Source organism: Vipera ursinii (assembly GCF_947247035.1).
Source record: "Vipera ursinii genome assembly, chromosome: 5".
NCBI classification, from domain to species: Eukaryota; Metazoa; Chordata; class Lepidosauria; order Squamata; family Viperidae; genus Vipera; species Vipera ursinii.
The window spans coordinates 21,163,206-21,184,458 of NC_139518.1; the positions used below are offsets into that span (position 1 = coordinate 21,163,206).

The 21,253-nt window shown below is 37.0% G+C and overlaps 1 protein-coding gene across 4 annotated transcripts in view; it reads left to right on the plus strand.

Moving 5' to 3' along the window:
* The window catches only part of PPM1L (protein phosphatase, Mg2+/Mn2+ dependent 1L), a 188,274-nt gene that overhangs the window by 154,833 nt on the left and 12,188 nt on the right, over positions 1-21,253 (plus strand). For all 4 annotated transcript variants that reach the window (XM_083364315.1, XM_083364318.1, XM_083364316.1 and 1 more), the window contains one exon: positions 16,290-16,451. In XM_083364315.1, coding sequence (XP_083220441.1) covers positions 16,290-16,451 — 162 coding nt within the window. The remainder of the gene's footprint in view (positions 1-16,289; positions 16,452-21,253) is intronic.

The window sequence follows — 21,253 nt, forward strand, 5'->3', positions numbered from 1 at the left end:
CTGAGAAGTGAGCTGTTAAAGGCATATAGACCTCACATGCTGGCAAACATATTCTTTCAGTGGAAGGGATTGCACGTAAAACAAATGTTGGACAGAAGTGTTCCTTCCATTGAATGAACAGGACACCAAATTTGTCAGGAGCCCTGTATGCTTAGCTACAACTATATAGGTTCAGCTGTATCTTAGGAATACAGGTAGTGTTTTAATAATGTCAAATCTTGTCCACAAAAGAACTTTTCAGAGAAATATATGGCATTCCCTCTTTATGGCCCTTTAGTCCCTATTCAGGGTACAGTGTTTTAACAAAATTCAGTGGTATTCGACTTTTGAAACTCATCAGATTTGGTAATTAACGTGTTTTTGTCGTGGTACTCATTGTTGGTACTCTGCACAAGCTATAACCTGTCGACATTGGCTGTCTTGTGACTCATTACATTATTCCTTATGGGAAAAATTTGTTTGGGACTCATTGTTTTTGGTACTCAACGTGCCTCCAGAACCAATTAACGATGAGTCCTGAGGTACCACTGTGCCGGTGATGAATAATGGTTATGTTCTATCACACTGCTGTTAACTTCTACCAATCACATAAACAGATTTTTTCCCCATAATGATTTGTTCCTATTCCTAACCTGGTCTTTCAGGTCTTCCAAATGATGCACTCATAGCCACCGAAAACGCATCCATTCACCTTACTGCTGTTCATTCTCTTGTCTTTCCTTCCACTTTCCCTTAATCAAGGTGTTGGACTAGAAGTCCTCCAAGGACCCTTCCAGCTCTATTTTGATTGATTGATTGATTGATTGATTGATTGATTGATTGATTGATATCTTAACACATCTAGAAAATCTGCTGTTCGTAAGAGAATTAAATAGCTTTAATGTTCAGTAAATTGTATGTGCAGGTTGAATGCATATTGGTATATATCCATATACAAATTGTGAATTCCTAGGTAAGTTGAAAGTATAATTCCTAGGCAAAAGATCAGTTTGAATTATAATCGGTGGAAGTCAGAGAAGAGCAACTTCTTTTGAATGGAAAGATATTATCATTTTAATTCTGTATCCGGTTTGGCAGACTAGAAATATAGCACCAAATGATTTCATTTAAGATTGGCAAATAGCTAAAAAGGAGCATATATACTGTATGTCAGGATGAAAGATAAAAATCACCATCATTTTCACTGCCACAGTGCAGTATGGAGCAAAAGAAAAACCTAGTATCTGATTTAATAAAATGTGTTAGTCAGAAAAGGTGCTACCAAATTCTTGATTTTTTACTTCTATAAAGAGAAATACTTAGGACTGTAATCTGCCAAGCAGTAGTGCAAAAGTATGGGAAGATAAAAAGAACTGAACTAATCAGGTGCTTGAGGATAACCAAGAGCATAACTTGGTTAGCTGTACCTATAGGGTCCTTGGTGCTCTTCGAACTTGGTGGTTTTCTCACAGACATTTCATTACCAAACTAGGTAACAGCATCATCTAACTAGCACTGATGAGGTTACCTAGTTTGGTAAAGAAATGTCTGTGAGAAAACCATCAAGCTCAGAGAGTACCAAGGACCTTACAGTTCAGCCCTGAGCAGCAAATATTCTCTTCTGTCAATATAGCTGTACCTGATGATCAGATTAAAAAGAATAAGCATTGGTGTAACAGTATCATACTGACATGTATGGGGTTGTAGGGGGGAGTCTACAAAATAAAAAATACTAATACAAAAATTACTCCCGTGGACTTTCATAAAACTTATTCCCAATAGGAATTAAATAGGAACACTTGGCTACTAAAACTCTAGAGTTTCCCCCCCCCCCCCATTGTCTAATAGGCTTAGCATAAAGACAAAGACATGATAATGCATCATACTCCATACCAGATGGACGGGCTGACACGAAACAGGGAAATTGGTGTGTTAGGAAGCTGTATCCCAGCAAGATCCTAATCTCCATTTTATGATTTGGATGATGTCTTTGTTGGAAAGTGAATGCCATGCCATGCAATAATTCATACAAACTTTTTAAATAAAACTTATAGTTTGCTTTATTAAAAGAAAGGCTTTATCAACCTGTTGTGGAGTTTAATTATGGCTGAGAGTGAAGAATGGTTTTAGGATCTTCTCCTTCCCCTCCCAGCAACCCCCCCCCCAAGTCCTATTCCTCCCCAACCCTTGTTAAGCTTTTAATTTCAGTACCCTCACTTTGCTACTCAACTGTTATTAGAAGACTTTTATTGCTACTTTCATTGTATTTTTACCTTGTATTCCTGTTGTTTCTTTCAGCTGGAATTTATTTTACATTCTTGTTCCAATCTGTCCCAACAGCTACAGAAAGCCAAATTGGTAGGAAGGAAATAGAAATAATAATAAACTGCAATAGCACAGAGTTGCTGAATTATTCTCTGGTCAACTAAATTAATTTATGTTAAGAAGTATGCCTTCAAAAGAGAATCTTCCTTGTTCGCCCATTGCTGGAAAGTCTGCTAGGGCACAACATTTATAGAGTATTATTTTGGTTTGTGTTTGTTTTTTAAGTGGAAGGATTTTTCCAGGCTCAGTTTATTGAAGTCCTTAAGCTTCTGTAAAATTTTATTTTGCCTTCCCTTAATACTTTTGTGGCAATCAACATGTTGTTTGTAATTATTCAAATTGTCAGATGTGCTGGTAGCACTGCAGAGCATTATGTGCATTAACTTCCATATGGCAACGGCTGACACATGAGGCTTTCATAACCTTGTCTTCTTGCTTGCAGCCATTCTTCTAACCCACACATCTGATAATTCTAATAATTACAAACAAACATGCTGATTGCCACAGAAGTATTAAGGAAAAGCAAAATAACATTTTGTAGAACCATAAGGATCTTTTTTTAAAAAAAACACACCAATTAACTAAGCAAATATTTTCCTTTGGAGGACTTTAAGCATAAAACAGGGGTAATAACACAATATTCTCCTTTGTCCCTCTAATTTTTTTTCTCTGTTAGTTTTTCTCAGCCTGCCAGATTTCAAAGGTTTGAAGATCCAGTTTTCAGAATTCTCAAAAACACATATCACATTGACTGCAACTTCTAGGAATTAAAATCCTGATACATATAAGAAAATACATACGTTCTTATAGAATTTAAACAGATCTGGGCTGGTAAAAAAACAGCAAAAAGCAATATCACTGAACTTAAGTTTCTCCGTCTTGAATTATATTTATTAAAAAGAAATTAAAGTATAATTAATTATCCTTCTTTTGATTTCTCCTTTGATACTGTGCAATGATATTTTTTATATATTTGGCATTCTACCAGAAGGCAGTGTGCTGAACAATACAGAAGCATTACTAAAAAAAATAATGATTAATTTTCCCTGCTTTAATACTTAATGTCATCCAAAATAAAAGTTGCTAATTTCAGTTATTTTTTTATCTTTAATGGTAAAGCTAAACCCACATTACCTTTACCATAGGTAATGTTAAATTTAGTTCCTAGTTACTATATGGACACAACTGTATTAAATCCATATATGGCTCTTCTGCTCAATGCAAGTCAGTCTTCAGATATTATCGAAAGTAGTACTCAAGTGCAAGTGACTACAAATACTATTTAACTTCAGATTCTTGCTCAGTGTCAAAGGCAGCAATTGTGATGCAAGGACATGAGCATCATGCATTGTTCAGTCCTCTATTCAAGTTCGCACTCTCTTATATTGATGCTAATATAGCTGAATATAGCTCAGGTGAGTCATTTATATGATTTTAAATATCTCCTTTGTCCCAAGCAGCTAACAGTCACTGTTGACATTAATTGAAGAGCTTGACTTTTTTTCCTAAAAATGGAAAGAGAAAGAGAAAGCACATTCACTTGCTTAGGTATAACAAGAAAAGGCCTTCTCCCATGTGCCCAGTAAGTAGATTTTGAGAAATGGTGATTTTTTTCAAGGGGTGGGACAGCTCTCAGTGTCCACCAAAGTTCATATTGAAATAGGTCCATGGTGGCGAACCTATGGCATGCGGCATAATCCATAGATATCATCAAACCATATAACGTAAAAGAAGCACAGTATCAGGGATGCATCAACATCTGCTCCAAGCCCTCTTTCACCCATTAATGTTTACACTTGAAATAAGAGTGTGCAAGTGAGAACTGGCTGGTACACTGGGAAAGGTGCACAAATAACTGGCATCCTTTCCCCTCCTTAATAGCTCATTTGTTATTAAACATAACCATGTAAAAGATGCTAGAAGGATAAGAAGGCTTAAGGTCCATGATAATTTTGTTTCTTCTCCCATAAATACATCTCATCAGGAGTTTTTTTAAAATGTCTATGCATTGTGTGTGTGTGTGTGTGTGTGTGTGTGTGTGTGTTTTAAAACCAAAAATCAATTTCAAAGATTTGGACATCTGAAGCATATTAATGCAGAAAATGCATACTAATTCACTTTGCATCCAAATCAACTCTGTACAAAATTTTCAAGCTTCCCTCATAAATAAGCCTGTCAGCGGCATCTAGAAATGATTTCTAGATAAAACATTTAAAGCCAGGTGTATTGTTTTTCTAAATGCCAGAAATGAGGAAATGAAGAATCACTGTCTTTATGCCCAGTTAGTTTTTCAGAGCAGTCACTGCTGGCTTGGAAAACTCTGGTCTGTTGATGAAATATCTTTGTGTTTCTTATTGCACTATGATAGACATTTCTTCCGAATCCTCTCAGAATGTGTGTAAGACCATAAATTAGTACCACTTCCCATTGCATTTTTGCTTTTTATTCTAATCTGACAACTATAAGTCCACATGTATCCACATTCCTTCCTTATCCTTCTGATATTTCATGGGGTTTTTATTCTTTTGTTCAACATGCAAGATGACCCCTTGGCCTCTCTTTCATTTTAATGGACTTTGACTCCCATTTTCTTGTCTGGAAGGAGAGGAATTTACTGGGAGATACAACAGATCCAAAGCAATAGATCCAACACCCACCACCCTGTCTCTTTTGATCATCAGTGAGCTAAGAATGCAAGCATGATTAAAATTCTTGCATGATTTTCACTGCAAATATTCAATCTCCATGATACTATCTTCAAAGACGCAGAATTAAAAAGTCAAGCAGTTCTTCCTCATGTAGCACTGTACAGATTAACTCTCATTTTTTATTAGCTTCTAATTTGCAGTGCTCAGAAGTCAGACCAGAAGAGGGAAATGAATTATGCAGAATCACCACAGGCGTTTTGAAACACTGTAATAATAGCAAAAGACGGCAATGTAGCTGGAAGTATTGCTTACATAGTTAGCAATGGTAATTAATATTCAGCTTTTGCCAACCAGGAGAAGAAAAATCATTATCACAGCATCTTTCCCAGTCTGCAGGCATTTGAGGAGTGAAAGAAGCAATAAAAGGCAGGTAGAGAGAAAACAAATGTTCGTTTTTGTTTGTGTTTTATGTGGATTTCAGAATTATTTCAGATTTTTTTTAGTTCCAAAGGAGGTTTACCATTTTTTTTTCCTTTAAACACATTTGGATTTGGGTGTATTCATCTCTCTATTTTGGCAAGATTTTTAAATCATCTACCCAATCATGTTTACATCTTTTTTTTAAGAATGATTGCAAAGGAAAGAGTATGCACAATCAGAAGGCATATTCTGGGACAGCCTAATTGTTAAGGCACCAGATTAAAAAGCAAGACACTTTGAGTCCAAATCCTGCCTTGGCCATGAAAGCCAGCTGTGTGACCTGGGGCCAGTCCCCCTCTCTCAGCCCAGTTTACCTCACAGGGTTGTTGTTGTGGGGAAAATAAGAGGAGAAAGATATGTTGTATATGTTCACCACCTTGAGATATTTATAAAAATAATAAAAGCAGAATATAAATAAATAAATAAAATTATACATAGGTGTCTGTTGTTAGCCAGAAGTTATTAGCTGAAAATCTCACCCAATCTAATCAACATAACCAGTGACTACGTTACGGGAACTGTAATCCAAAACATTTATGTGTTCCAACTATGAAAGACTTGTAAGCCACTAAATAAAATTCACAAGGATCTGTATGAAAAATGGAGAAGTACATTCTAGGCACTTTTAAAGGAATGGGACTTCTCACTCTGACCATCTTGCTGCGGCCAACTCACTGCAGGCCAACTCATTGCGGGACAATTTTACGCAGGATAGCTCAATGCAATAAAATCTACCACTGTTTCTTCAACATTATTTTCACTGAAGAAACAGTGGCAGATAAAATTTATTGCATTGAGTTATCACATGTAAAAGCATCATCTGTTTTTCGGTTCCCAGCTTTCCTAGTTATTCTGTCACTGAAATAAAATAAAATGTTCCAGACTTTAGTTCACATAGTCTTCTTTCAATTTGTCCCTGTAGAACTTTTGGCACTTTAAAAGCCTCTGTCTGTTCCTTTACCTTTAAATAAGGTACTTCATTTGCATCTAGTATTTTTCTTTTTAACAGCCGTCCTATTGCTGTTACACTTTCTAATGGAGTCAGTTCCTTAATATATTCTCTTTCCACAAATGTTCTTCAATTCCATTTGTAAAGGGTTTCGGTATGTTTCCATTTACTGTACTTTTAGAGAAACTATTGCATTAATAATCTTAGTCCTAGTTTATAACATTCTCTGATTTTTCTGAGTTTCCTTTTCTTGCTATGTTTATCCACTTGTTTCTATTCTTGATGGAAATATATTCTTTTGTCCTTTCTTGTTTGATGTTGAAAGTCTCTACTGAGCCATATATTCTTCTTGGTGCTTACACTTCTCTGGCTATCACAGTAGCTTATTCTGAAATACTTTTGATCTTCTCCTCTAAATTTTTTGGAATACTTTCAGGTGTGGGAACTTGATGTTTCTTATTTCTTTCCTCTTTTGCCTAAGTTAAGTGTACTATAAACCTGTTCCGCACATTGGCCTTATATTCTGATCATGTGTTTTCCAGGATATATTTTGCTGGCACACTTATTCTTTAATTTTCTAAATTTAACCTGTATATTTTTAGTTAGTAGCTCACCTTCTGTTCCATAATCATTGCAGATGTCCTGTCTGACAAGATAGTACTTCTCTGTTTTGTATTTCCTATTATATAGTCTGGTTCATTCAAATATTGTCCTTCAGATTATATCCAGGTGCAGAGTTTCCATTTACATTACTTGAAGCAGTTTGGGGAATAAATAATGCTTTTTGCAAAACTTCCATTTCTGCACTATTGCACTTTACCTAGTCAAATTGCAGGTTCTCCAAATCCTTTAATTCTTGCATTCTGTTTTTGCATTCTGCCACCTTTGCAGTCCATTAAACAAGTGAAGAGGATAGTAAACAGGAATTTGACAAGAGGATTCAACTGAGGAGGAGGAAAAAGAAGAAGAGACTAAAGTTGGCAAGAAGGTGGAAACTGCAAACTCTGTTGTTGCTGGATATTTCTCTACTGGAGCTGATTCCCTATTGTATTGCTGATTACTGCTAATTCCCCATTGTACATGATTGGAATAATGTCTGCTGCTGACCTTGTTGAGCCAGTTTCAGGAGGCATATAAGGAATCCACTTTTCCAGAAAATATGCTAATTAAATGGATTAACAGGGAAAGCAAACATAGGAAGGGTTTCTTCTGTTAATCAGAGGGACATGGTGACAGAAGACAATGCTGTCATACGTGCAGGAGATAGACCATATTTATTTTCTTCTCTGAAGACAACAAAAACTAGATGTGTTAAGAGTATAAGCTAGTTGCCTTCCTACAACACAAGGTAAGGAGACTAGAGGCTATAATCTCCACTCCCCAGGTTACTCTTGAATGAGAGATATCAGGAGTTTGTGGAGAGACAAGAAAACAGAAGAAAGATATATGGAGGATGGTGGAGAAATAGAAACACATGTTATAGATATAAAGAAGAACTTTTATTCTCTTGAGTTTCAAAAAGAGATCCCACAGCCTCGCTGCTAGTGACACATGTGGAGTCCTAAATGAAAAGCAGTTGCCACAAGCTTCTAGGACTGAGGAAGAGGACTAAAAAGGTTGTGCAAAATGAAGAACCCTTTTCTTCCTTTCCCTGTCTTTCCTTTGTCCTGAAGAGGAAGAAGTAATGATGATGATCAGAGCCTCCCTGCCTCCAGAAGCTGTGAATGCTTCAACACTGGAAGTTTTTAAGAAGAGACTGGACAGCCATTTGTCCAAAATGGTATAGGGTTTCCTGCCTGAGCAGGGGGTTGGACTAGATGACCTCCAAGGTCCCTTCCAACTTTTTATTATTATTGTTGTTGTTGTTACCTATCAGCCAGACCAGCATATTAGGAGAGGGAATATTGCCTTCTTAGGGTACAGGCTGATTGGTAATTTAAAAGATAAAAGATCCTAACCCAGGATGAAGAACCAATGTCCTCTGTCCATGTTCCTGAACTATTTTTTGCCCTAGTTGGTATCACTAAGGGTGGGTATTGATCAGAGTTGTACTTCCAGAAAAAGTAAGTCATTACCTTGTAAGACCACAGGTCCTCCATCCCTGGTTTAATTTAATCAGTGTTTTCCTCAGATTTTGATGTAACAAGGATCTCTAGGTACTAATGTAAAAAAAGTTCCGTTCCCCTTCATATAGATGGGGGGAAATCATGTGATATTCATGGCATAGTTTGAATTTCAAGCTGAAATTTACCAATTTAGAAGCTCAACTAATTAGGCTCCTTTTGACTCTGTATAGGCTGTGGAGACTAGCACAAAATCAGGACCAAGTCCCATTATATTTATGAGACATGACTGCACAAAGATGCTGAATCTAAATTGAAAAGAGAATACCTTAATTTGGTAACAGCTGAATTCACTCTTTAGATGGCACAACTTGGCAAGATCCTTATCTTAATTTATTTCCCTTCCTAGGCCTGAGTAATAAATTTTCCCTGCCCAATTCTTTCTCCTGATTGTACATTCTTGCTAATTAAAAAGACAATTTCTGAGCAACAGCACAAAAAAGAAAGACTTAAACTGGAAAAGCCCTCTGTGTAATTTCAGTCGGCTGGCATTCTATTGATCATAGTAATTTATGGAGTCTTTGTTGCCATAACGACAAAAACATCCAGCTTTTAGAAACTCAGTACAGTATTTTTCTTTACCAGGTGAATTTAGGATTTGGGCAAAGGGGGATATAGATTGAGATATAGGAATATAGTCACTGCCACTGAATATTTTAAATAATTAATAATACTATACCAATTTGGTGAGGTGGTTAAGGCACCAGGCTCAAAAGCGGGAAACTGGGAGTTCTAGTCCCACCTTAAGGCATGAAGGTTGGCTGGATGACTTTAGGCCAATCCCTCTCAGCTCAACCCACCTCACAAGTTTGTTCTTGGGAAAATAGGAGAAGGGAGGAGTATTATGTATGCTCGCCACCTTGAGTTATTTATAAAAGTAATAAAGGTATGATAAAAAAAACTAAAATAAATAAAAAAATACCGTAAGTATAATACAATTAATTGATTGATAATTAAATTAATAAAATTGGAGAGGTCTGGTCCAGGTATTAGATGCTGCCATTCACCTCCATTGTCTATATGTTGCTGTTTATAACTTCATTCTATGTTAGAGGCCATAGTTCCTAATTCTGAAGCCTAGTGTGATTGTAATTTGATGTAACTGTGGTCCAAAAGGTTACATTTACAACCACTGCAAATGTACATATAAAGATTTACACATTCACATATATTTATACACAATCACATGCATTACAATGAGTATGGGGGAAAAAGTGCTTTCTACACCCGTGCAAATTCACAAGGCATTTTCTTGATCTAGATCAAGGGTCTTCAAACTTTAAGACCTGTGGACTTCAACTCCCAGAATTCCTCAGCCACCTGATCTAGAGCAGTGTTTCTCAACCTTGGCAACTTTAAAATATGTGGACTTCAACTGGCTGGGGAATTCTGGGAATTGAAGTGCACAAATCTTAAAGTTGCTAAGGTTGAGAAACACTGAACTAGACTGTTGTTCTTTTAATGTTTCTTTCCCTAGCTAGCTAGCTAGCTAGCCTGTGATTTGATTGAAATTTCTAATGGCTTCTTTTCCATCAGTTTCTACAGCAGTTTGCTGTGCACTTATTTGGGGTTGTATTCTCAATTTCAGTACGTTGTATCTTTGGAATTTTCTATTGGACACTAACATCAAATGTGGAGACAACTGAGAAGAGTAACCTTTTTTCCCCTATACAAGGTTAAGTGGATTAAATCACAGGAGACAGCAGTGAAGACAAAGCGAATTAGGTTTTGCTTCCTCGTATGTTGGCAGCCTGCCGGATGCGGTCAGTGGCTTCAACATTTTCATAAATCAAACTGGATATAATTATCCCACTATTGTATTTTTTTTCCTTTTGTACATAGGAGCAAAGAAATAAAAATAAACTTATCTTACATTAAAAAGTAAAGAGCTTTATACAGAAATAGATCAGGTACAAGCTATGTAAAAACGATATACTGTGTTAGTGTTTGTTTTACTTTAGTTTTCAGTTTTGTGCCTTAGCAAGTTCAGAAGGTAGACCTTACCTGTATGTTATCTTGTGCAATAGTGTATTGTACAAAGGCAAAAAATAAATGGTTTCAGTATCAACATTAAATATTTTGGGGAAGGCAATTAAGGTAAATACAAAAAGAGCTCCCATAAATACCATCATTAATTAACTTGCATGTTTTTCTGGAATATCATCTGAAATGGTATGTCTCTATAATTTGACAAGCTTTTTTCTGGATACTTTAAGAAAACTGAAATCAAAGAGGGAATGCAGGTTAAGAAGACCTTGATTTAAGAGTATTAGGCTGGAAGACTGTATCCACTGGTGTAAAATTTTAAGTCAAGCTTGATTCCTAGACACATCTATATAGTTTTCTTGGCAATAATATTGTCATTATTGCCTTTTGTGGATACCCCCATCACCAATTCATCTTTCTTTTTCATAATCATATCATTTTATTCTCATTGTGTTCTTTTTCACTGTTTATTTTATTGTTTTAATATCCTAACCCTGTTCTATTTATACTCTTTTCATTTTTTTCCTTTTTATTGTTGTCAGCCATCTAAAGTAGCTCCAGGGTGAGATAGGCGGCAAATATTTTTTTCTTCAGTATTTTTATTGAACTTACAATCTTGAGAATCCCTGGAAGTCCATTTTCCAAGTGCCAACAAGTTTAACACTCCTCGGCTTTTCAAATAAAGACTAGCGTTTTTAGGTCTTGGATGCAAAATTCTAGATGACTATTAGATGGTGGCAAAGATATCCGAAAACGATGACATTTAGTAGTCATCCAGATTTTTGCAGCATAGATCTGGTGGCCTTAATAGAGACTGAAGTCTGAAAAATGGCAATCATACATGTGGTATCAGCTAAATCAATATCCATGGCCAAGCAGTCGTGATATAGGACATTTTAAGGTCAGATTTCCTATAGCAATTGAACAATCTAGAAACAAAGGGAAATGCTTTCATTTTAACAAAATTGTAGTTTTGAGGCAAAGGATGTATAAACTTTTTCTTTACTGTTGGGTTAATTCATAGCAATATGGGAAAATAAAGTAGTGTAATACAGTTGCCAGCCCTCAAATCACCTGTGACCGGCAGCAAAATTTCAGATTTGTTAAATTAGAAAAATGTCATTATAGTCTATGCCAACATACACAAGTATGCCACTTTCTTGCTGACCAGCAATTTTGAAAGCTGCAATTGCAACAGATTTAGACAATGTTGACAAATATTTAGATGTATACATATTTAGATGTAGCTGGAAGGACCTAACTTTGTCAAGATTTTCTGCCTAGGACAATAGAGTAAGCCAAGCGTATTGAATTATAACTGTTTAGCTGGGCAGTGTTGGGCTTCAGAATTTAGTGACCATTGTCTAGACAACAGATTACCTGATGTTTTGCCAGCAATTGTGGCTGGCATTTTCAAAGGAAAGGTTGTCTGCTATGTAGACCATAGGCAACTGAGCAGAGATTGACTGGGCTCCTCTCTTTACAATCAGGTGTGCTTACTTCTGTTTGGTCTTTAGCCTAGATCGCGGGTTCAAACTTGATTGCACCATGTGATGTATCGTGAAGTATCGCAATGTTTTTTGCCTTTGCAGAGCCAGGGTGGGCATGGCTTGCACATGACGCATCCAGCTTGCAGGCCGCCAGTTTGACACTCCTGGCCTAGATGATTTCTAAATGGTGCAGATTGATGAGGAATGGTCTGTTCAGTTTTTAAGCTATGTTTAAATACATTTGGCTATATTTGGCTAATTCATTGGCTTACTCAAACAGCTGTTCTCTTTCTGTGATTGAAAAGTGAGCCTCAAAACTGTTCCATTAAATTCATATAATAAATGTGACCTGAAAGAGTTTGTCCCCTTGCTTTTCCAAACCCCAAAGGGAGAGAAGGCTCAAACAGATCAGGTTTCTGTATTGTACTCAGGGGATATTTATGGCTGCACAGGTATCACACTTGAGAAACAGAGGCTGAAGACACCTATGAAGAAGGTGTATGTTGGCCCTAAGTAAATGCAAAGCAAAAACAGGGGGAAGGGAAATAAGTCCATATGGCTGTTTTTGTACTCCAATATCCCATACTTTCCTTGTTATTTCTATAGTTCTTTTCAGAAAGATTTAAATGAAAAAGCCAGCATAAGTGGGCACCTTTGTGTTATCATAAATCCCTGAACGTAGTCTCAATTAATGTCCACAGTTGAGACCAAAACCTTTGTTGCTAAGAGATGGGCATTAAGTGAGTTACATCTGATTTTACGGCCTTTTTGCCACAGTTATTAAACAAAATTAGCTTCTCCATTGACTTGCCTTGTTGAAAGTCCTCTGAGAAGGTTGCATATGGTGTTCACATGACCTTGGGACACTGCAGTAATTGTACGTGTGAGAACCAGTCATATGCACTGTCTTCCATGGGCTGTTGTAACTTCAAACAGTCATTGAATGAATGGTCGTAAGTCAAGGACTACCTGTAAGGTTGTGATTGTTCAGGAGCATCCATAGCAATGTAGTCAACAACAGAAACATTTTCCCTCAAGACCTTCTGGTTATCAGCCACAGTCTGTAGATGAGGTAAACTGAAGCCATCCTACTTTTTTTTTAATTTATGGATGGCAATTTCTGCATTGAAACTGGTTGTTTTATCTCTGTTTTGGTAATATTAAGATCTGTTGCTGTTTACATGATGTGTAACTTGTAGTGGCATCTCTTTCATTTACAACCTGAAATGGCATCAGAATTTTAGGATCAGCTCTTCCACTATGATTCTCTCATTTTATCAGTATACATTAATAAGGACTCTAATAACCTTTAATTTAACTTATAATCCCCCCAACTCCATTATATGCAAAGACAGATGTCTCAACCTTATGAATAATCAGATGTAAATTAATTACCTGAGGTGAAAATTTACCTTGCACTCCTCTGGCTCACTTAAAAGGAAAAGAATGCAAGCATGAAATTAATTTTATTTACTGTTAAAAGATAAACTGGAACATGAATTGCAGTAATGTAAAAATAAATTAATTTTAGCATATAGAAGTTAAATGTCAGCTCAGTTCCTTAGAAATACTTAACACTTTTTAAAAACATTGTGTTACTACTTCATATCAGAAACCCTTAAGCAATTTGGAAAAAAAAGACTTAGGTTTTCTGTCAGTATAGCTCTTTGCTGATAGATGTAAAGTTCTTCTTTTTAGTTCTGTACAACTGAATTCATTGACATACTTCGGTCTTGAACGTGCTTGCTTTTGCAGTAATAGTAGGCACAAAAAATGTAATGCTGGATGAGACTCGGAGGCCCATTAATTGTTTTTAGTTCCCACAAAGGCCAGCCAGGGGCCCTCAAATGCAAGACATAAGCCTGTGAAATTCATTAGCCCAAAGCATAGTGATAGTCAGTAATTAGGATGGACTTAAATAGGATCAGATAAATTCATACCTCAGGTTGGAGGTTAGCGTGTCTTCAGATATTAGCTGCAGGGAAGCAATCGAGATTATATCTCCATATCCTCCTTGTGAACAGCCCAAAGGCATCTGGATGGCATCTGAGAGGAAGAAGATGCCAGACTAAGCTAAACCCTAGCTTGATCCATCAATAGTGTTCTTAATTTTTTTTATCAGAACAGGGTCCATGTAATCATATCCATATTAAGAAACACATTTTCTCTGGTCCTGGAGGTATCACTGTTGTTCAGTCTCTAGGTTGTGTCTGACTCTTCGTGATCCCATGGACCATAGCCAGTGGTGGGATTCAAATATGTGAACAACCGGTTTTCTGTGTGGATGCTGCTTCCGGAAGTCAATTCTGGGCCTGGGCAACAAAAAATTAGTTACTGGTTCTGCCAAAGTGGTGTGAACCGGCTGAATACCACTACTGACCATAGCACACCAGCCCCCAGCCCCGTCCTCCACTATCTCCAGAGTCTGCCCAAACTCATGCCCACTGTATCAATGACACTATCTAACCATCTCATGCTCTGCCATCCCCTTCTCCTTTTGCCTTCAGTCTTTCCCAACAGCAGGGTCTCTTCCTGTCTTCTCATTTGGTAACCAAACTATTTGAGTTTCAGTTCAGTATCTGCCTTTCCAAAGAATCATTTCTTCTTCTGCTTGTTTTCAGCACACCATGCATAACTTCATACTCTGTATATTCACCTTATTTCTGAGAATGTGAAATGTTTCCTCGTGGAAAAGTTGTTCCAGCCTGTGTAATGTTTTCTTTGGCCTTTCACGCATGTTAACTGTTTCCCTGTCTGTGTATATATGCATCTGTGTACATATGTTGACTAAATGTCAAAACTCTACTAATATTTACTCATATTCAGTAAATAATTATAATAAATCATATGTGAGAATTGCCCATAAAAGGTTTCCATTACAGGGTGTAACACATGCAAATAAATTGTCAGTGATAATTTAACAACTCATAATAATAGAAAACTTTCATCTGAATTTTAAAAACTGGATTTGCAGTCTGCTTCATAACAAATGAAGGGTTACATCTGTCCCAGATAAACAATATTTCTACACCTTGTAAAGTAGAAACTGTTGTCAGACATGTACAGCTACAAGCAAACTGAAGGTCAATAGGAGATTTTTTCCCTTATTACTCTTGCCCAGTGGGAGAAGACTGACATCAGTTTTTCACTGGGAATATAGTCCTCTTGTGGTTTGTAATATGGAATCTGCTTTTCAATGACATTTACTGTGCACAGTAAGGCTTCCCCTCTGTATGTTTTACCAAGCTTTTTTGCATTGTCATGTAATTTGTAATGGGAGGAAAACAAATGGAATAAGGATGAATGTGTGTGTGTGTGTGTGTGTGTGTGTGTGTGTAAATTTTTTGGATTGCTAACAAAGAATTAAAGGGAGACTGATATGGCCATTTCAAACTCATTTGTTCTCATCAGTCAGCTATACCCTTCTGAGATTTGAACCTGGGCCAATTTCACATTAGGCAGTTGTTTTAACCTCTAAGCCACAGGCTCTTTCTCGCTTTGTTAGCTGAGAGGCAAGGGAGATATGTGTTAAGTATTTGTTAAGTATTTTGGAATACCTTGCCAGGCCAATACAGGCCAAACCTTATTGCCTGTATCAGCGTAACCTAAGGCCATCCACAAACTGTAGTCGCAACTGTGACAACTCATTATTTGTGTAAATTTTTTGGATTGCTAACAAAGAATTAAAGGGAGACTGATATGGCCATTTCAAACTTGCCTCTCAGCTAACAAAGCGAGAAAGAACTTGTGGCTTAGAGGTTAAAACAACTGCCTAATGTGAAATCGGCCCAGGTTCGAATCTCAGAAGGGTATGGCTGACTGATGAGAACAAATGAGTTTGAAATGGCCATATCAGTCTCCCTTTAATTCTTTGTTAGCAATCCAAAAAAAATACACAAATAATGAGTTGTCACAGTTGCGACTACAGCTTGTGGATGGCCTTAGGTTAGGCTGATACAGGCAAAAAGGTTTGGCCCGTGTGTGTGTACACACACACCATATATACTTTTCTTGCAAGTTTTCTGAATGACAAGCTAGGTGAGAACCAGCCCCTGAAATGCCACCCAAATATCAGATACAGATAAAATTATATTGTGGTAAGAAGAAATTGTCTGTCAGATTTGATCAGTGTCATGAAATAGTCTGTCATCCTAGTACTAGATGTTTTTGTTCAGATACAAATGCAGCTGCCATTGCTGATGGCTCCCGAATGCAGATAAAGTAGATGAGGAAAAGAATATAAGGGAAGCGGTACTGATTTTTCACTCAGTTGTCTTAATGGTCTTCCGTCTTCCTCTTTTCTTTTCAGGAACAACGTGCTTGATTGCTTTACTGTCCGATAAAGAGCTCACAGTGGCCAATGTTGGAGATTCAAGGGGGGTTTTGTGCGATAAGGATGGAAATGCTATTCCTTTGTCTCATGATCACAAACCTTATCAGCTGAAAGAAAGAAAGAGGATTAAAAGAGCTGGTAAGTTTCTAATATAGGATGTGTGGTTTGTTTCTTTGTTTTACATCATGGCAGAATGTTATATTTCTTCATTTTTTCCCATTCTTTCATCATTTTATTTATTGCAATGTGATGGTAATGAATTGTCTGGAGAAGTGTGGCAAAATAAAAGATGAACACTATAGAAGAGGAGAGAAAAAGTATTAAACAAATTATTGTGAGCAAAGGTGGAAATAATGTCTACCCTTGTCTTTCCATCTTCCAAAGTCAAGCTGATGGATTTCCGTCAGCTGTAATTGTTCTGTCCTTACTACGCGTTACTGTGTGTGCAGCTTGGCATGCAGCTAAACCCACCTATCCTCCAATAAAACAGACCGTGTGCATAGATATGAATGCTTTATTAAAGGAAGAGGATGGGTGAAACTGGAAAAAAATAGAAATACATGTAATAAAAATCCAAATACAAAATAAGCAGTATTGCGTTATTGGGGGACATAACAATTAACAAATATAGATCAATCTCACCAGCGAAGCTGTGTGTATGGGATGTGGGTTTTGTCTTCAGATGACCATGTGCCACAGATCAGGCTGGATTCTTCCTGGTGCTTCTGCTTCTCTCCAAATACTAAAGGAAATGGAGTCTAGCTTCCCAGCACAGACTTGTTCTGGGAGTGAGGATTCATGGGTAAAGGGGTTGGGTTAGGTTCCAAACAATAGATTGCATTTGCTCCCCAGGCCACTATTGCTGGGGCATGACAACAGATCCACTATACTTAATTCCTGGTGTCTTTATTATCTGCAGTTTCTGACCATAGCCTCATTCTCATGGTAACTCTAGTATCAATATTTAGCATTGCATCCTTAACGTGTCGTACAAAGTCATACAAATGCAATCAAAGGATCTGCATAGTAGACCTAAATAGAGGCAGCAGGATGTTAAAACACTGAAGACTTCACCTGGTGCATTGTAACTCAGTCTTCATGTCTGAATTGTTACATGGCCCAAAAAAGCAATACTAATTTCCACACACAGGAAGGAAGATGGGTTTATGGAAATATAAAAATACTAATGCAAACTGTCCAAGGTTTCATGTTAAGTGCCATCTTCACAATATCTCCTAACCCAAATTGGCCATTTCCACAAGTGATGAACAACCTGGCTGGAAACAAGGTCATTGAATGATCCCAATTTATAGTATTGAAAGATGGGGGAGAAAGTACCTATTTCTCATTCTAAAATCATGTATATTTTAATGTGCTATTAGTTTAATGTTTGTTTGTTTTTTGAAAAATGTATATTTTCCTATTTGGAAAGGTGTTATGATTAAGTTAGAAAAATCCATCCATCCTTTGGTTGAGGCCACCCAAAATGGCACAAAATAATTCTTCATAGCACTTCATCAAGCAAAATGTTACAAAAATGAGATGTGAATAAAGCAGAAAAATCCAAAACTGTTCTACTTTTTTCAGCCACAGAGTTGGTCACCAGATGGAAATGCTAGATTGAATACATTAGCCAGTAGGGAATATTTCCAATTTTAAGTTGTACTGGACCTTGAAGTACATGTTATTTTTGGTTTTCTCCAAAGAGAAAATTACAATATTCTAGTGATGTTTTTTTAGACATGCAATCAGGACAGGCGGTTTTCTATTCAGTTCTGAGGGTATATTGCAGCCATTTCACTGAGAGCTTGGTAGGCTCTAGAGCTGTAAAATGTCTGCTCCTTATATAAATTAAGTTTACTCAGGAAGAACTTTCATTTACTTTCAGCTTGAGCTCTTTTATAATATGCAGCCATGCCTAAATCATTCTTCAACAGCATCTTAACATACACAATATTTGTTTAATATGAGAATTTTTAAGAATACTTGAAATATGTGGGGTGTTTTCTAAATGTGATTGGTGAGGGTACATTTTAATCTTATAAAATTATTCTTATCCAATACTAGGAAACACTAAATTTTCTAGGTCAGTGGTTCTCAACCTTTACTCCACCATGGAGCCCGTTTAAATACCTTTTGTGGCCACAGACCATGGCCACAAACCACCAAAACTTCAAGATTTAAATCATAATATTTCTTCAAGGCTACGCAGACCGCCTGTGATGACATTGCAGCCCCCCAAGGGTCTGCAGACCACAGGTTGAGACCCCATTGTTCTAAGTTATAAGATTTCAGAAAAAACATTTTCCTAGGAATATCTGTTGGCCTCAAAGTTTAGGGTAGTAGAGTTGATTCCATCAGCCATTTCTTTTCTGTAAAAATGATACAATGTATTTAAATATATTTTTGCAAACTGTAAAGTCTGAACAAGAAAGTATATACCTTTCCTCTTATACATGTCTGTATTTTTATGATCATTATTGAGAACAAATCATCCAGCCATCAGGCATTGTTCTTTACTCTGTGGCCTTAGGTATTGTGGCGTTTTACTAATGTAAAATAGCATAAATGAAGCTCAATAAAATATGTGTGGGTTTGGAAGATAGCTGAGAGCATAGGGATAATGAGAGCTTACATAGTTGTAAAAATAGAAGTGCAAATTATACCCAGTTTATTTTTATTTGTATTTATCCTTGGTTTTGTCCTTTTCCATTTCTATAAACATTCAAGGTAGCTTTCAACTGTTTTAGAATACAAAATAAAAAGGACAATAGAATCAGTGCAATTAAAATAAAAAATAAAAAGTAAAAAATTAAAGTCAGTTTTCTTAAAGCAATTACCAGTTTAAAAAGGGTTTAATTGTAAATTGCTATGAGAATTCTTTTAATGGCAAGCAATGCAGACATATTTAAAATGAATAAATAATACACTAAATAAAAGTTTGGCAAAAGTAACAACCTTGTTCCATTTCCCTAATTTGTTCTTGCTTCAGTTTCCTTGTGTGTTGGGTGGTGTTGCTGTGAAGTTCTTGGGAAAACTGTTGAACCCAATTCTGAAAAGTCAGAATTGTAGAAGACTAATTTGCACTTTACAAATGAACATTAATTCCTTTCTGTTGCCATACACTAAAAGAGGTGAACCCTAACCCTTTACTCAGAGACAGTAAATCCTTCCACTTGAAAAAAAATGTGTTTTAATCTATAGCAAAAGAGAAAAGGGAAAAAAAAGATTGACCAGTAATAAAAGACGATGCAACCACTCCCACCCCCCAGAAAATTATCAACAGGCAGGACTGTAGGGGAGAAAGAGAAATAAAGGAATGAAAGGGTTTTTTTAGAAAAACAATAAAGCCTTTTTTCACTGTAGAACAATGGAGATTCTATCAGTTCAGGCTTTTGCCCCTTCACTTCTTTTATCTCCCAATAAAAGCAGCAGGCAAGTGGAAATGGCCAGCTGAGCTGGAAGAAGCAAAAACTCTGCCAAAATATCTTTGTTTTCACACACTGGGCTAAGAAGGGGTTTTTTTCCCCTTTCTTTTTTCTTCTTCCTTATATAACATTATTTTAGGTAATATAAATCAGCAGACGGGACCAAAGTACAGGTAGTATCTATTACAGGTATAACGGTTGCTTAATGACCGAAGCTACGACCTACCTAAAAAGGGCAATTCATGGCCCAGATATGAGATTCTGACAGTCAGCCTCTGTCAGCCTTCTGACAGTCAACCGGTTTAACTTCCGGTTATGTTTTCATCATAACTAGGAAAGGTCGCTCTATGAAGCAGTTGCTAAAATGAGGACAACCTGTGTGAGCATTAATAGACAATCTCAGAGGCTCCAATTGAGCTCCAAGGGCCAATTCAAAATTTGAACTGGATTGAAGTTTACGGGAATGTTCACACAAGATTGTGTTTTGTTTTGTTTTGTTTTGTTTTGTTTGTAATTAAGACAGAGTTGTAAAATGTTGTTGTTGTTGTTAGTTGCGAAGTCGTGACCGACCCATCGCAACCCCATGGGCAACGTTCCTCCAGGAGGTCCTTTTGGTACTGTCCATGGGGTTTTCATGGCAAAGATACTGGAGTGGGTTGCCATTTCCTTCTCCAGTGGATCACGTTTTGTCAGAACTCTCTGCTATGACCTGTGTCCGTCTTGGGTGGCCCTGCACGGCATAGCTCATAGCTTCATTGAATTACGCAAGCCCCTTCGCCATGACAAGGCAGTAATCCATGAAGGGGTGTAAAATGTACCAGGGGCATTTATTGTTCTCCTTTTGGTGTCTAAGAAAGGTGCTGGTTGGAGTGTTTCCGAGCTAGATGGAACTTCCTTGAGTAACTGATGATGAAAATATTATTGCTAATAATCCTCTCACCCCAAGTACTGTTCTTACAGTATTTCAGTGGTACCCAGCCCAAGTACTGTGTCCCATTACTTTGAAATGTGGCTCTCCCTTGCCTGTTTCTTCTATTTCCCCCTATGAATCCAAAAGTGAAGGATAATTATTTTCACAAGAGCTTTTTTTCCTGAATCATTTCTGCTCCTGTTCAACCAGATGTTCTTGGTGAGAAAGATAGGTTTTTGCTTGTATGCGCTTTTCTTTTTTTCGTGCCCTGGAGTGAGATTTTGACTTTTATAAGACTGGTCTGATATCCCAGTTCCATTATAAATCTTTGCAAATGAGTGTGTACCTCTTCTTGAATTATCCCAGAGGGATACACAGTGCATGATTAAAATGAGGGGGAGATTGCCTGAGCACAGGCAAGAAAATGTCCTTTATATTGCAAACAACAGAGATGAAGGTTGAATTTTCTTCCTGATCAGCAATTTGTCATATATATATGGATGAACTTGCCTACGGAAATCCATGTGTCTACCATTTCAGTAGCAACAGCAAGGATATTGATTTAATCTTAACTCCTCGTGGCAACGTTTGGATATTTCTCC